Genomic DNA, 17,801 nt, shown 5'->3' on the forward strand with positions numbered 1-17,801 from the left:
TGTGACTTCCCTATCTGGGTTGATATCTGGTTGCTCTGTCCTGTGTTCTAGTCTTGAGTTGTTATCTGATGTTACTGATTTTCTAACCAGAGGACTTCCTTTAGTATTTTTTGTAATTTTGGTTTGGTTTTTGCAAATTCCCTAAACTTGTATTTATCTGGAAATGCCCTAAATTCACCATCATATTTGAGAGACAATTTTGCTGGATATATAATTCTTGGCTGGCAGTTTTTTTCCTTTAAGGCTTTCTATATGTCATCCTATTGCCTTTTTGCCTGCATGGTTTCTGCTGAGTAGTCCGGGCTTATTCTTACTGACTCTCCTTTGTAGATGACTTTTTGTTTATCCCTAGCTGCTCTTAAAGTTCATTCTTCATCTTTGGTTTTGGCAAGTTTGATTATAATATGTCTTGGTGACTTTCTTTTGGGATCTACCTTATCTGGGGTTCGATGAGCATCTTGGATAGATATCTTGTCATTTTTCACTATATCAGGGAAGTTTTCTGCCAACAAATCTTCAACAATTCTCTCTATTTTCTGTTATCCCCCCTGTTCTGGTACTCCAATCACTTGTAGGTTATTCCTCTTAATAGAGTCCTGCATAATTCTTAGGGTTTCTTCAATTTTTTTAATCCTTTTATCTGATTTTTCCTCAAATAAGTTGGTGTCAAGTGCTTTATCTTTAGTCTCACTAATTCTGACTTCCATTGCCTTGATTCTGCTCCTATGACTTCCTATTGAGTTGTCTAATTCTGACATTTTATTGTTAATCTTCTGGATTTCTGATTGTTGTCTCTTTATGGATTCTTGCAGCCTGTTAAATTTGTCATTATGCTTTTCTCTAATCTTTTTAATTTCCTCTATTGTGTGTTCTGCGATTTGCTTAATTTCCTTCCTAATTTCTTGAAGAGCTCTGTATATTAATCTTTTGTATTCTGGTAATTCCAAGAAATTCTCCCCCTCTGGAAAATTTCTAGATTCTTTATTTTGGGAGCTTGCTGAAGCCATCATGGATTACCTCTTTATGTGATTTGATATTGACTGTTGTCTCCGGGCCATCAATAAGTTACTGTATTTATTTATTTTATGCTTGCTTACTGTGTCCTAGCTTCTTGTTTTGTTTTGACATGCCCAAATAGGCTGCACGTATGAGCTAGTTTGATTATTGGCACCTTTGAAGCTCTAATGTCCTGTCACCTGGTGGTTAGATCTGTTACTAGGTATGTGAGCTCAGGAGTCCACCCACTCCTCCTGTATGGATTCAGCTCAGGTGCCCAGGTAGATAGCCACCAAGCGTGTGGTGTAGGCTCTCAGTTACAGTCCTAGACAGGCATGGGTGATTAGTGTAGGCACAGGCTTCTGGCTGTAGCAGGGGGACACACTCTGAGCAAGGCAGGGGGCTGACGGCCACCCCTGAGTGTCCAGGAGGAAGGCGTGTCCCTGTTCCCTAGAGTGCATAGGTGGCTGGGTTTTGCAGCCAGACTATGAGCACCCAATGCTGTTGGCTATAAGGACTGAGGGGCACCTCTTATTCATGGGCCCCTATCGCAGGTGGCTAGGTGGCATGGGTGGAGCCACCAGTCTTCAGGCCCCTGATGTGGGTAGGTGAAGACTCTGTTTAATGGGCAGAGCAGTGTCAAATGTCAGGAACCTGCCACTTGACAGCTGAAACAGTTGAAGTTAGAGTTCTGGTATGTACCCTGTTGTACTGCAGTAATGAGGGCCTACACTGTTGAGATGGGCCCACACATGTCTATGCAGGGGGAGAGGTACTTAAAGTCTGTGGATCCATTATGCCTGTGCCTAGGCAAAGGAGCTGTGCCTACCCTGGTTCCTGACTTATGGGAGCTGGCAGTTTATTTTTTCCCCTGTTTGTTAATTTGTTCACTCTCCAAGGCAGGGAGAATGGCTCTGGGCATGTGACGTATCCTACTTCCAGCCCAGGGGACTTGGCAGTTGCTGAAGCCTGTCTGGCACCCAGTGCAGAGCAGAGAGCAGGGAGGTAAATGGGAGAGAGGTTTTTCCCTAAGAGGGGTGTTTTTGATCCATGCAGAATAAGCTGTACACAAGTACTTGTCTTTTGTGGAGGGCTGCTTCTCACTGGTTCTGGGTGGCCATGTAGACTCTCAGCTGCTGGGTCTCTCCTGGTGTGGAAAACATGCCCCACTTGCCTGCCTCACCGCTCACCCTTGAGCTGATCAGGCTTGAAGGACTCAGGCTCACAGGTCTGGCAACTCCTCGCTGCTTCCAAACCATCTCTCCTTCACCTTGCCACTCAGTCCGATTCCTCAACTCTGCCTTTGATTTTCAGGGCTCCCAGATTGCTGTATATAATTGAATCACTTGTTTTTTCGGGTCTTTGTTGTAAGAGGGTCCACTGGAAGCATCTGACTACTCCGCCATCTTGGCCCTGCCCCTGATTTTGTTTTTTAAAGGGGAAAGGACACTTGCAGTGGTCTTGGCTTCCAGCTTCCCCCAGGGTGATTGGCTCCTAGGGGACCTGACAGGCCCTCTCATAGTGTTAGGCCCACAGCTCTGCCTGTGGTCCTTGATCTGTTTTGAAAAGAACCAAGTTGTCTGCTTCTTTTGGAATATGCCTTATTAAGGAAGAGAAGAAAATGTTTTGTTTTCCTGTATTTATTTTTTTAATGTTTAAGTTATGAGAAAGAGAAATAGAGGAGGAATGTGGAGAACATCTATGCCTATTTGTCATCACACTGTCTGTCTGTCTGTCTTTTCCCCCACCCCCACCTCCTGCCCCATACAAATCCACCCACTGTGTTTGTGATTTTACTGAGGAAGGGAGCAGTATTCATTTTTGTAGCCACAGTGACGAATACAAAGTCTGGCATATTAGTCAGTGCTCATTATTAAATGAAAGGAAATTAAATTGATGTTTAAAAGACAACTTCTTTAAATGCTGTCAGGCAGTTGTAGTTTTAGTACTTCGATATAAATATGAATAAAGGGGGCTTATTCCAGCTCTTGAAGTCCCTGCATGGTGCAAACAGTTAACAAGCTCAGCTGCTAATTGAAAGGTTGGAGGTTTGAGTCTATCCAGAGGCATCTCGAAAGAAAGGCCTGGCAATCTACTTCTGAAAAATCAGCCATTGAAAATCCTACAGAGCGCAGTTCTACTCTGACACATATGGAGTTGCCATGAATGAGTTCTGACTCGAATGCAACTGGTATTCCAATTCTCAGGGGGATTCCCTTCTGGTTAAAGTATGAGTGCGGCCTTCCTGCCTCCATCCGTTATGCAGACAGTCTATAAAAATAACAGAGGAAACTATACAGCCAGAATGTGCTTCTGGACAGACTGCCAGGGTTCAAATCCCACTTACGAGCTCTGTGTTTCCATACAAATCGCTTCATCTCCCAGTGTGTCAGTTTTCCCATCTGTAAAATGGAGATGATGATAGAACCTACGTCATAGGAAGTGTGAGGATGATATATTTAAAGTGCTCTTCATGTTTTAATGGCATCTGACACGTAATAGCCATTCCTGTGTTAGCTAATCATGCATCGCAAGCAGCCCTGTCCAGTAGAAATGTAGTAGAGCCCCAAATCCATCCACATAGGTCATCTTAAATTTTCTAGTAGTCAAATTAAAAAAAAAGAAACAGGTGAAATTAATTTTAATAATATATTTTATTTAACCTAATATATCCAAAATATTGTCATTTCAACATGTAATCAGTATTAAAAAATTATCAATGAGATTTTTGCATTCTTTTTTTTACATACCAAGTTTTTGAAATCCAGTGTGGACCGGCCACATTTCAAATGCCCAGTAGCCATGTGTGGCTAGTTCCTACTATATTTGACAGCATGGGTGTAGAAGTGCCCACAGGTTTAGGGAAAATGCAATTAGTTTGTGTTTTATAGGCATCTATTACAGCTCAAGGAGTCCTGGTGGTGCAGTGGTTAAAGCACTCTGCTGCTAACTGAAAGGTTGGCAGTCCCAACCCACCAGCTGCTCCACAGGAGAAAGATGCTGCAGTCTGCTTCCGTAAAGACTTACAGCCTTGGAAACTCTATAGGACAGTTCACTCTGTCCTGTAGGGTCACTGTGAGTTGGAATTGACTCTACGGCAATGAGTTTGGTTTGGTTTTTTGGTTTATTACAGCTCATGGCCAATGTCACTGGAAGGGCCTTGATCATATAATCTGAGCTACATAGCTCACCAGAATGTGACTGTTTTCCAGGCCACAAGTTAGAGGAAAGAGGGTGTTCATGAGCACATGGCCTGGCGCTGCTCACCGGCCAGGAACGGTCAGTGTCAGGGGCTCTTTAACAAATGCATACCTGTAACAGTGAAGGATACTGGGGCGTGACTTCAGGAAAGAAAACTTGACAAAGTTCAGGAAAAAAATAACCCGTAACCCGTTGCTGTCGAGTCGATTCCGACTCATAGCGACCCTGTAGGACAGAGTAGAACTGCCCCATAGGGTTTCCAAGGAGCGGCTGGTGGACTTTTTTGGTTAGCAGCCAAGCTCTTTAACCACTACACCACCAGGGCTCCAGGAAAAAAATAGCAGCATCCAATTTCATGACCAGAAGCTCTGAAAGGAAGAACTCTTAAGATGGGTGGGATGCTGTAAAGCACAAGAATCAGACAATACAGTCACAAATGCCTCCAATGAAGAAAAGTGGGAAATAGTTCATGAAACTTATGTGATGTCCAGGGACTTTTTGATGATCTCAGTTCTAAAACAATAGAAAACAGACAGGCGTACAGGTACAAATGAATAGATAAAGCTGAGTGGTTCAAATAGCTAATGTGCTTGGCTACTAACCAAAAGTTTGGAGGTTTGAATTCATCTAGGAACACCTTGGAAGAAAGTCCTGGCGATCTACTTCCAAATAATAAGCCACTGAAAACCCTATGGAGCACAGTTCTGCTCTGACATAAATGGGGTCACCAGGAGTCAGGGTCGACTCTGTAGCAGCTGGCTTATGTGATTATTAGGAAATAAATGACAGTCTGGAATGAGGTAAGGCTTACAAAAATTACAACGGAAACAGGGCTTTTTCACTGACCTTTGGTAGAAGGAGAGAAAAAGATAGATTGCATTTTAAAAGTCACTGACCTTGACAAACTTGGAAACCTTTGGAAATGTGGCAACCTCGGAATGAAAGTCTAGGTCTAATGCCTTCATGTTAGCATAATGCTACCTCTTCATTACAGAGTCCCAGGTTTCAGAGAAGGCGGGCCGGGACCTCCTCTGTTTCTGAATTACTTGCTACATATAATTTATTCGCTTACATCAATTTGTTAACTAATCAGGTAAAGCAGCATGTTTATTTTTTCAAAGCCTGGCCTGGTCCTGGCTCAGTGTTGGGCACCGAATCCACCCAGGTGCGTATGCCAGAAACCAGGACTCATCCTTGACCCTCCCTCTCTTTCTCCACTTACTGAGTCTGTCTCCACGCTGTGTCCATTTCATCTCCGAAACGTCTCTTGCCTCTGTCTCTTTATTTCCATCTCCTCTACCATCTAGAGGTTATTTTCTTAAGTCTAGTAGTCCTCTTTTTAAACTTCAATTTCAAATTTCAAGTCTAATTGGGGGGAAACACACCATTTAAAACACTTTAACATTTAATGTCTGCAATACTTCCTGCTAATGTTAAAAAAACAACAACAAATTTTAAACCAGTAAAACTCTATTTTTTTCATATGCGTTATTGACTTCTGCAGATCCACATCTTCACTTCAATATTGAGACCTTAAACAAGGAGTTTATGGTGAAAAGTGAAGAATTCTACGACTCCCTCATGAATTGCCACTGGCAACCTCTGGATACAGTTCACTCTGAAATCCCAGAGAAGACCCCAGAGTGAAGCAAGGTGTTCATTCAGCTACGCAATATCCTATTATTCTATTTCTATTTTTGGTTTTGCAGAGAGAGAAAAAAAAAAAAGTATTCTCCCAGGAATGTATTCTCCTAGAAATGTACTGGATTCTGTTTGTAAATACAAACTTCCAGGGACTAAAGTGTGATTGACATGATCAAAAGTAATGTGAATAAACTTGACCAGCACATCTGTTCCTGACAGTGTGGTATATTAAATACGTGCCAGAAAGCTCATGTAATTATCACGGTAGAACAAACTGCACATAGGATAGATATTTGAGAGTAGGTCTAATAGGAGATAGGCCTGACCTGAACTGATTGTGGCTTTAGCTACTATGATTTGCTGCTTCCCTCTAACATGAAATTCTAACGGTGAGAGTCTTAGTTTCTTAGTGCTGCTGTAACGGACTATCACAAGTGAATGGCTTTAACAAACAAAAAGTTATTTTCTCAGGAGGCTAGAAGTTTGAACTCAGGGCACTGGCTCTAGGGGACGGCTTTCTCTGTCTGTTGGCTCTGGGGCAAGGTCCTTGTCTGTTTTCAGTTTCTGTTCCTTGGTGATCTCCACGTGGCATCAGTCATCCCCAGTTTGTCCTTGCTTGCTTCTGTACCTAAACTGCTCCTTTTATATCTCAAAAGTGATTGTTTAAAGACACACCCTACACTGATATAGCCTCATTAACATAACAAAGAAATCCCTATTCCCAGAGAGAATTACATTCACATGTACAGGGGTTAGGATTTACAATACATATTTTGGGGAACACAATTCAGCCTGTAACAGGGAGAAATTCTATTCGCAAGCAATGCAAGATGTCTTGCCCACATCTTGTATAGGAAATGTAGATTGGAACTGGCTGTTTGAGCCTACTTCTCAATATCCTGACCCTCAGGCTTCTGATAGAGAGTAGATGTGGCAGCGGAAGACAGTGGGGACTCGCTTGTCTCAGTTGAACAGGAAGATCCTTAAGAATAGAAAATGTTTGCTTGATCAAAACAGCCTGTTGACCTTCTGCAATAGAGGAATTGGTCCCCCATAAAAGCCAGTTGTAAAACATCAATGCATATATTAACTGTTCCTCTTACAAAGTATGTCAATTTTGGTCCTAAAGTTAAACTCTGTGCCGTGTTTTATTGCTTTTCCATGGAAGGATACCTAATGAAACCCTGGGACTGAGCTGACAGCTTCGAAGGCCCAAAGAATTGTTGCTTAGAAGGAGGGTAGGTCAGACTGTGGGCAAAGGGAATTTCAGCTCTCTGCTGCTGTGACAGTGCTTGCTGTTAGCTGCCATCGAGTAGGCCCCCGACTCATGGCACCCATGCACAGCGGAACAAAAATCTGCCTGGTCTTGTGCCATCCCTGTAATCAGTTGGGGATGGGACAGTGTTCCATTATGATTCATAGGGTTTTCTTTGGCTGATTTTTAGAAGTAGATCACCAGCCTTTCTTCCTAGTCTGTCTTAGTCTGGAAGCTCAGCTGAAGCCTATTCAGCATCATAGCAGCTTGCAAAACTCCACTGACAAACAGCTGATAACTCTGCATGAGGTATATTGGCTGGGAATCAAACCCAGGACTCCCACATGGATGGCAAGAATTCTACCACTGAACCACCAGTGCTCCCAAGTGAGGATGCTTAAGAGATGCTAATCCTTGTGCTAACTAGGCTCAAAGACCTGAATCTAATATGGAGAGCCAGGTGGGCAGCAGCCCCTGTAACGTGCTTACTCTGCCTTATAGCATAGCACAGGGTTTCTCAACCTTGGCACTATTGACATGTGAGGTTGGCTAATTCTTTGTTCTAGGGGGCTGTCCTGTGCATTGTACTGACCTCTACCCTCTACCAGTAGCACCCACCCCCAGTTGTGACAGCCAGAAATGTCTCCAGACATTGCCAAATACAATGCAGAACTGCCTTTGATTGAGAATCATTGGAATAGGGCAGTGGTTCTCAAACTTTAGGGTGCATCAGAATCACCTGGGAGGCTTGTTAGCACACTGATTTCTGGGTGCCTCCCCTGGAGTTTGATTCAAGAGGTCTAGGGTGGGAGTTGAGGATTTTCATTTCTAAAATGTTCCTAGGTGATACTGATGCTGCTGATCCCAAGTACCATATTTTGAGAACCACTGGCCCAGGGAAATTCTCAACTGGTTCAGTTTAATTCTCTCTTGTACAGAAGGTGAGATTCTCATTTCATATTCCCTATCCCAACACAGGGTTTCCAAATCCCCGCTTTTGTACAGAACCCTGATTTGTTCAGGTATCCCTCTTCCTACAGTCATGTTTTGGGGACCAGCAGTGTTTCCAGCTCCAGGGAATGGCTCTTGAGTGGTGTCTTAGGCTGGGTTTTCTAGAGAAGCAAATCCAGTGATGCATATATATGTATACACATACACACATATATATGTACACATACGTGTGTGTGTGCGTGTGTATATATATGTATATATATGTGTGTGTGTGTGTGTGTGTGTGTAGAGAGAGATTTATCTCAAAGAAATGACTCAGGTTGTAGAGGCTGGCAAGTCCCAAGTCCATCAGTCAGGCATCAGGCTCAGGCTTCTCCTGACTCAGCTGCAGGCATCAGACTCAGGCTTCTCCTGACTCAGATAGCTGCAAGGGCTGACGAACCCAAGATCAGCAGGTCAGATGGCAGACTGCTGGTTCACAAGCTGTGGAGGCTGATGAATCCAACATCAGCAAGTAAAACAGCAGGCCACTGGCTCAGGTCCCAAGAACCAGAGATCACATGATGATGAGCCAGATACAGGATCCAGAGCAAGCAAAAGCCGGTGAGCTTTGCCAGAACATCCATATATATTGAATGCAGGCCACGGTCCTGATGAAACTGCCCTTACAACTGATGGGCTGATCACATCAGATCATGTCAAGGAGGTGATTACATTATATCACAAAAGGGAGGATAGCTACATTATTACATAACTGCCAAATTATATCATTGCGTAACTGCCAAACCACTGAGAATCATGGCCCAGACAAGTTGACACACAACCATCACAGTCCACCCCTTGTCAACTTGGCACCTGTTGGCATTGTGTATGGCTTAACATCTCTTTAAACACACACAATCTCTAAATAAAGACCATTACAAAGTCATACTTGCGCCTAACATGATACAACTAACATGCATACAACCAAAAATGCACTAAGCCCATTTACATCTTATATTTTATAAGTGAAGAAAACAAAAATATTTGATGCACACGTACAAGGAAGGAATAATCATAACAATTACAGTCCTCATTTCTGCAACTGGTCACGTGGTCATAACTGGTATTTAGAACTACCATCTTCCACCACCCATTCTGTATTCCCTTTGCCCTCAGCAAGCACCTCAGCCGATTGTGGCTCCTTGCCTCCTTTTTAATTGTAGTAGGGGCCAGATGTAACAACTTGTCCTTCACTTTAGAAGGAATAGCTTGACATGCTCCACACCACCAGACTCCTAGAAATTTCACTGAGGTGGAAGGCGCCTGAGTTTTTGTTGGATTAATTTTCCACCCTCTAGCATGTAAATGTTTTACCAATAAGTCCAAAGTTATTGACACTTCTTCCTTAACTAGGTCCAGTCAGCATAAGGTCATCAATGTAATGGACCAGTGTGACATCTTGTGGAAGGGAAAGGTGATCAAGGTTCCTGCAGACTAAATTATGACAGAGGGCTGGAGAGTTGATATATGTGTAAGGTAGGACACTGAAGGTGTATTGCTGGCCTTGCCAGCTGAAGGCAAACTGCTTCTGGTGTTCCTTCAAAACAGGAATTGAGAAAAATGCAATGGCCAGATCAATAAGCTGCATACCAGATACCAGGAGATGTATTAATTAGTTCAAGCAATGAAACCACATCTGGAACAGTAGCTGCAATTGGAGTCACCACCTGGTTAAGTTCACAATAACCCACTGTCATTCTCCAAGATCCGTCTGTTTTTTGCACAGGCCAAATAAGTGAGTTGAATGGAAATGTTGTAGAAATCACCACCCCTGCATCCTCCAAGCCCTTATGGTGACAGTAATCTCTATAATCCCTCCAGGAATGTGGTATTGTGTTTGGTTTACTATTTTCCTAGGCAGAGGCAGTTCTAATGGCTTCCACTTGACTTTTCCTACCATAATAGCCCTAACTCCACTTGTCAGGGATCCGATGGAGTTCTGCCAGTTGCTGAGTATGTCTGTTCCAATTAATCATTCTGCAACTGGGGAGATCACTACAGGATGGGTTTGGGGACCCACTGGAGCACTGTGAGACAAACTGGAGCTAAAACTCCATTAATAATCTGATCTCCATATGCCCCTACTCTGACTGGTGGGCCACGGTAATGTTTTGGGTTTCCTGGAATTAGTGTCAGTTCAGAGCCAGTATCCAGTAATCCCTGAAAAGTCTGATTATTTCCTTTTCTTCCATTAACAGTCACTCTCATAAAGGGCCGTAGATCCCTTTGGGGAAGGCTAGGAGAAAGATTAACAGCATAAATTTTTGGCAGTATATTGGAGTCCTTCCTGAAGGGGACCTGACCTCCCCTTTATTCAAGGCACTGTAGGTCTATAAACTGGCTCAAGTCTGGAATTGATTGAGGGTCCATGACTCTCTATTCTGGTGATTTAAGTTAGACTGCCATTCACTTGACCTAGAATTGTTCCGCTTGTACAGATAAAATAAATATTTAGTGGAATTCCCATGTCTTTCACTCCTAGGGACGCCATGTCTAAGTAGCCAATGCCGTAAGTCTATATGAGTCAGACCGTTCTGAGTACTGCTTTTGATTCCACGATACATTACAATAACCATGCGCAACTTGTCTTTGTCAGTTGAGTGCTGCCACTTGGCGCCTACCACCCTGGGGTCCAACCAGCCCCATTGTAGTTAGATGTCTTAATTCAGTTAGGGTAGTTCACACTGTCAAATCTGACTTACATAAAATAGCAATCACAGCAGTCTTCAAGGACGCTAGGGCTCCCTTCATAAATTGTTCCTCACCGTTGTGGCAAAAGTTGTATCTTCTGGGCACCTCATGTGAGGGTCTGAGGGTCTAACCTGGTAAATCGCTCTAACATGTCAGTTTTCCTAAGCCTTTGAATACCTTCTTCTACAGTATACCAAGACAGTTCTGGTACTTCAACTTGATTTAGTATAGGCTACCACATAATCCATGGTTCAGTGACCCAAGCAAGTAAACAATTAGATCCTTTCCTAACCTTTCAGGCTGAAGCATTAAATGAAGACTCTGTGCTTAATGGGTCCATATCAATAAACTAAGACTGACCCAACTTAATGTTCCTTGCACCATCATCCTACATCCCCAGATTTCTGTTTGTACATATTAGAAACGACAAGCAGTTCTTTTGGAGTGTAGCATACCTTCTCCTGGGTCACATTTTGTACTTCACCTTTTGGGGCTCACTGGGTTGTAAGTCTAGTTATAGGTCTAGAAGGACAAATGGATAGTGGGGATTCATTCTGAGAACATTCAGCAATGTCTTGTAAGTCATCTGCCTCAGGTGATGTCTCGCCAGGTGATAGACAAAGGCTCTTCAGACAAAGCTGGGTTAATATCAGATTAGGATAGAGGGGCTGATGGTTTTACTGGGGAGGGTGGCTTAGCAGGCAAAGATGGAGTAATCTCTTCAGATGGGAGTGAGAGGACTGGTTCTATTGGCAGGAGTGATTCAATGGAATTTAGGGACTCATTGTCCCCAGCTTCCTGATTATCTACACATATGTCCCTATCCCAAGTTTCAGGATCCTATTTCTTCCCAATCAATGCCCTCACTTTAACTTCTGATACCATTTGAATCTGGTGTTGTAATCCAGCCACTCTTATGACAAAACTCTGGGTTTGGTTTTCGGCAGTATCAGCTCTGTTACAAGAAATACGGCTTTCTTTCAGGGCACAAGTGGCAACTTTGTGATCATTTATGTGGCACTGTGACTCTGAAGCCCTGAGCTCATTCATCTCTTTCACTACTTTTGTAGTGAAAGTAGGACCAACCAACCAGCTTCCTTATACTTCTTATTCTGACAAAATTGTAGAAAAGTATTAAACATGTGATCGCCCAGAGCCTCACCTCTCACCAATACTTGAGCTATTGCTGGGGATATTTTGCTTATTTCTATTGCTACCTCATGCCATGGATTAGCAGTGCCCTCTATACTACTGCAGAGTCATCACCATCTTTAAGACTAACTAGACTTGAGAACCTATTTAGAAAACTCATCCGTACAATTTTGTTTCTCTAGAACCACTCTCAGTACCAAATGCCTTAGGCTGGGTTCTCTAGAGAAGCAAAACCAGTGAAGCGTATATACATACATATATATGTATATATACATGCATATATACATACATATATATATACACATATATACATATATACACATATATATACATATATATACACATATATATACATATATATATACACATATACATATATATATACACATATATATATATAATGAAGAGAGAGACAAATTTATCTCAAGTAAATGGCTCACACGGTTGTACAGGGTGACAAGTCCCAGTCCAAGTCCGTGGGTCAGGTGTTAGGCTGGAAGCTTCTCCTGACTCATGTAGCTGCAAGGGCTGACAAACCCAAGATTAGCAGGTCAGATGGTAGGCTCACAGGCTGAGAAGGCCAACGAATCCCAAGACTGGCAAGTAATACAGCAAGCAGATAGCTGGCTCAAGTCCCAAGAACTAGAGGTCAGATGATGATGAACCACATGCAGGATCCAGAGTCAGCAAATGCCAGCAAGCTTTGAGAGAATGTCCGTATATATTGAATGTAGGCCACACCCCTGAGGAAACTCCCCTTACAACTGATTGGCTGATCACATCAGATCACATCAAGGAGGTGATTACATTATATCACAAAATGGAGGATAACTACATCATTACATAACTGCCAAATTACATGGTTACATAACTGCCAAACCACAGAGAATCATAGCCCAGCCAAGCTGACACACAACCTTAACCATCACAAGTGGTCTAAGCCAGTTGTAGTGGTCCCATCCCTCTTACCAGTGGTTGGTTTGAGTATAGACATATGACATAATTCTGGCTAATGAGATGTGAGGAGGTTTCCTCACTTTAAAAGGTGAAACAAAGACAGCTGCTTTCTCTTTCTCTGGGTCTTATATTTGGATGGGATGTCTGCCACTGTTGCAGCCATCTTGTGACTATAAGGGGAACAACCTGAAGGCAGTGCCAGCCCACTAGGGCTTGCTCTTTTGGAATACTGCCACTATTGTATGAAGAAGCCTAGTCAAGCCTAAAGGATGAGAAACCATGTGGAGGAGAACTGACGTGCCCCAGGGGACAGCCAACTCCAAAGATCAGGCATGTGGGTGAGGTCATATTGGAACAGTTTTTTTTTTTTCCCAAAAAAATTAGAGTAGAATTCCCCCATAAGTTTTCCTAAGCTTTAATCTTTATGAAGCAGACTGCCACAGTTTTCTCTCATGGAGCAGCTGGTGGGTTTGAACCACTCACCTTTTGGTTAGCAGCTAACCACTTCACCACCAAGGCTGCTCTGATAATAAGAGGCAATAATAATGAAAACTGAAAAAAAAAAAAAAAAGAGGTATTCAACTTACATCAGAACCAACTTACAATGGAATCAGAACGGAACCCCCTCATAAGACAGGGACTACCTGTATTTCCTTTGCTGTCTTCCCTTCCAATAAACAGGCCTCTGCCTCAGGAGTCTGGGTGTTGTATAGCAGGCAGTTGGTTCACCTGACCATGCCTCTTCCTACTTTTTGTAGGAAATGCTTGATTCATTCAATTCTTGCACCTTCCATATCCTTACCTGACCCTTCCTCTCTGGTCACAGTTGATGACTAGTTAAGGAGTGGGCTCCAACCCAACCTAAGCCAATTATAGTATCTGCCTCAGTTGATTGGTAGAGGTGATTGATCACATGACCGAAGCTGAACTGAGCAATTCTTCCCTAAAACTTTTTGAACTATATACAGTTGAAGAGAAATCCAATCCTCTGGTGGTGAATCTGGGAGAGATGAGGCCAAGGAGCTGCTAGTGGCGATGTTTCCTGCTATGAGATAAAGCTAATTTACAAAGAGAAGTAGATATTAATGCTAAGGAGAGAGAGTCCTGGTATTGTTTTGTTTCTGATGCTTCAATTTCTGTATCCGTCTTCTTCTCATTAATCACAAAGTTTCCAATCCAATTCCCTTCTTTGTCAGTTTCCCTCATTGGAACCAAAAGTGTCCTAATTAAATCAAGTCCTTAATTTGACCATCTCCTGTGGGCGGGTTAGGAAGCCTTGGATGCTATTTCTTCCATTTTCATTCTTTAAGTTAACACAGCCCAGGCCTCATTCTCTTCTATCTCTACGCTTTTCTCAGGGTGAGTTTATCCATTCCAATTCCTTTCTATTTCACACATTCTATGCAAGAAGCCTACATTTATTTTTGCAGCACAGACGTTTCTTTTACGCTTCACATTAAGTGTGTCTAGCCTTATGTGATGACTCACTTTGGGTGCCCAATAGGCATCTGTCTTAGGCTGGGTTCTCTAGAGAAGCAAAACCAGTAAAGCGTATAAATATATATAGAGAAAGAGATTTATATCAAGGAAATGGCTCACGCGATTGTAGAGGCTGGAACGTCCCAAGTCCATGGGTCAGGATAGAGGCTTCTCCTGATTCATGTAGCCACAGGGGCTGGTGAACCGAAGATCAGCAGATCAGACAGGAGGGCTCTTGCTCACAGTCTGCAAAGATTGACAAATCCCAAGATCAGCAGGCAAGCCTGCAGGTAAGCTGCTACCTCAAGTCCCCAGAACCAGAGGTCAGATGAACAGGAGCCAGCTGCAGGATCCAGAGTGAACAACAGCCCTCCAGCCTTGCCAGAAAGCCCACTTATATTTGATGCAGGCCACACCCGCAAGGAAATTCCCTTTCAAGTGATTGGGTACTCACAGCAGATGCCATCATGGAGGTAATCACATGATATCGAATCTCATCATGGAAGTGATCACATCATCATATGACTGCCAAACTACATCATAACTGGCAAACCACTGAGGATCATGGCCCAGCCAGGTTGACACACAATCTTAATGATCACAGCATTCCAGGGCAGGCATATTTGTAATGGATTGTTACCAGTCTTCCCTATACCAATAAATGTCACATTCTATCAAGCAATGGCTAGTTATTGGGGGAAACACTTAACAAGGAGAGGTTTGGACCAGGGAGAGGGGAAGTGGACTAAAATGAATTTATGCTATTATGAGAGAATAAGGTTTTTTTTTTCATTTATTTTTGTTGTTGTAAAAAAATATATAACACAACATCTGCTAAGTCAGTTTTTCATGTATACAATTCAGTGATATCAATTACATTAATCATGTTGTGCAACCCTCGCCAATGATTATTGCCAAATTTCCCATCACCTTAAACAGAAACTCACTGCTTCCAAAACAATGGACCCCCTTCCCCCCATCCCCCATCCCTGTTGTTGTTAGGTGCCTTCCAGTCGCTTCTAACTCATAGTGAACTTATGTACAACAGAACAAAACACTGCCCAGTCCTCTGCCATCCTCAGAATCGTTGTTATGCTTGAGCTCATTGTTGCAGCCACTGCGTCAATCCATCTCATTGAGGGTCTTCTTTTTCACTCACCTATTTTACCAAGCAAGATAATCCTCCAGGGACTGGTCCCTCCTGATAACATGTCCAAAGTGTGTGAGATGTAGTCTCACCATCCTTGCTTCCAAGGTGCCTTCTGGTTGTACTTCTTCCAAGACAGATTCGTTCATTATTCTGGCAGTCCATGATATATTCAATATTCTTCACCAACACTATAATTCAAAGACATCAATTCTTCTTTGGTCTTCCTTATTCATTGTCCAGCTTTCACATGCATACGAGGTGATTGAAACACCATGGCTTGGGTCAGGCACACCTTAGTCCTCAAGGTGACATCTTTGCTTTTCAACACTTTAGAGAGATCTTTTGCAGCAGATTTGCCCAATGCAAGGCATCGTTAATTTCTTGACTGCTGCTTCCATGGGTGTTGACTGTGGATCCAAGTAAAATGAAATCCTTGACAACTTCAGTCTTTTCTCCATTTATCATGATGTTGCTAATTGGTCCAGTTGTGAGGATTTTTGTTTTCTTTATGTTGAGGTGTAATCCATTCTGAAGGCTATACATAGACTTCGATCTTCATCAGTAAGTGCCTCAAGTCCTCTTCACTTTCAGCAAGCAAGGTTGTGTCATCTGCATATCACAGGTTGTTAATGAGTCTTCCTTGAATCCTAATGCTGCATTCTTCATATAGTCCAGCTTCTCAGATTATTTGCTCAGCATACAGATTGAATAAGTATGGTGAAAGGATACAACCCTGACACACACCTTTCTTGACTTTAAACCATGCAGTATCCCCTTGTTCTGTTCGAACAACTGCCTCTTGGTCTATGTACAGGTTTCTTATGAGCACTATTAAGTGTTCTGGAATTCCCATTCTTCTCAATGTTATCCATAATTTGTTATGATTCACACAGTCGAATGCCTTTGCATAGTCAATAAAACATAGGTAAACATTTTTCTGGTATTCTCTGCTTTCAGCCAAGATCCATCTGACATCAGTAATGATATCCATCATTCCACATCCTCTTCTGAATCTGGCTTGAATTTCTGGCCGTTCCCCTGTCCGTGTACTGCTGCAACTTTTGAATGATCTTCAGCAAAATTTCTATTGTGTGTGATATTAATGATATTGTTCAATAATTTCTGCATTCTGTTGGATCACCTTTCTTTGGAATGGATACAAATATGGATCTCTTCCAGTCAGTTGGCCAGGCAGCTGTCTTCCAAATTTCTTGGCATAGAAGAGTGAGCACCTCCAGTGCTGCATCCGTTTCTTGAAACAGCTCAAATGTTATTCCGTCAATTCCTGGAGCCTAGTTTTTTACCAATGCCTTCAATCCAGCTTGGACTTCTTCCTTCAGTACCGTCAGTTCTTGATCATATCCTACCTCCTCAAATGGTTGAACATTGACCAATTCTTTTTGGTACAGTGACTCCGTGTATTCCTTCCATCTTCTCTTGATGCTTCCTCTGTTGTTTAATATTTTCCTCGTAGATTCCTACAATACTGCAACTTGAAGCTTGTATTTTTTCTTCAGTTCTTCCAGCTTGAGAAATGCCAAGCGTGTTCTTCCCTTTTGGTTTTCTAATTCCAGGTCTTTGCACATTTCATTATAATACTTTACTTCGTCTTCTCGAGCCACCCTTTGAAATCTTCTGTTCAGCTCTTTTACTTCATTTCTTCCATTTGCTTTAGCTACTCTACATTCAAGAGCAAGTTTCAGAATCTCTTCTGACATCCATTTTGGTCTTTTCTTTCTTTCCTCTCTTTTTAATGACATTTTGCTTTCTTCATGTATGATGTCTTTGATGTCATTCCCACAGCTTGTTTGGTCTTCAGTCATTAGTGTTGAATGCCTCAAATCTATTCTTGAGATGGTCTCTAAATTCAGGTGGGATATACTCAAGGTCATACTTTGGCTCTTGTGAACTTGTTCTAATTTTCTTCAACTTGAACTTGCTTATGAGCAATTGATGGTCTGTTCCACAGTGGGCCCCTGGCCTTGTTCTGACTGATGATATTAAGCTTTTCCATTGTCTCTTTCCACAGATGTAGTCAATTTGATTCCTGTGTACTCCATCTGGTGAGGTCCACATGTTAGCCACCATTTATGTTGTTGAAAAAAGGTATTTGCAGTGAAGAAGTCGTTGGTTTTGCAAAATTCTATCATACAATCTCTTGCATCGTTTCTATCACCAAGGCCATATCTTCCAACTACTGTTCCTTCTCCTTTGTTTCCAACTTTTGCATTCCAATCACCAGTCATTATCAATGCATCTTGATTGCATGCTTGATCAATTTCA

General features: G+C 42.4%; 1 protein-coding gene across 1 annotated transcript in view; it reads left to right on the plus strand.

Annotated features, from left to right (window-relative positions):
- Positions 1 to 6,071, plus strand: part of CUNH6orf52 (chromosome unknown C6orf52 homolog) — a 17,162-nt gene extending 11,091 nt beyond the window's left edge. The window contains exon 4 of the mRNA XM_023725364.1: positions 5,702 to 6,071. Coding sequence (XP_023581132.1) covers positions 5,702 to 5,844 — 143 coding nt within the window. The 3' untranslated portion in view covers positions 5,845 to 6,071. The remainder of the gene's footprint in view (positions 1 to 5,701) is intronic.
- Positions 6,072 to 17,801: the final 11,730 nt, after the last annotated feature.

The sequence above is a fragment of the Trichechus manatus genome, unplaced genomic scaffold (genome assembly GCF_000243295.1).
Source record: "Trichechus manatus latirostris isolate Lorelei unplaced genomic scaffold, TriManLat1.0 scaffold00301, whole genome shotgun sequence".
In the NCBI taxonomy this organism is placed as follows: domain Eukaryota; kingdom Metazoa; phylum Chordata; class Mammalia; order Sirenia; family Trichechidae; genus Trichechus; species Trichechus manatus.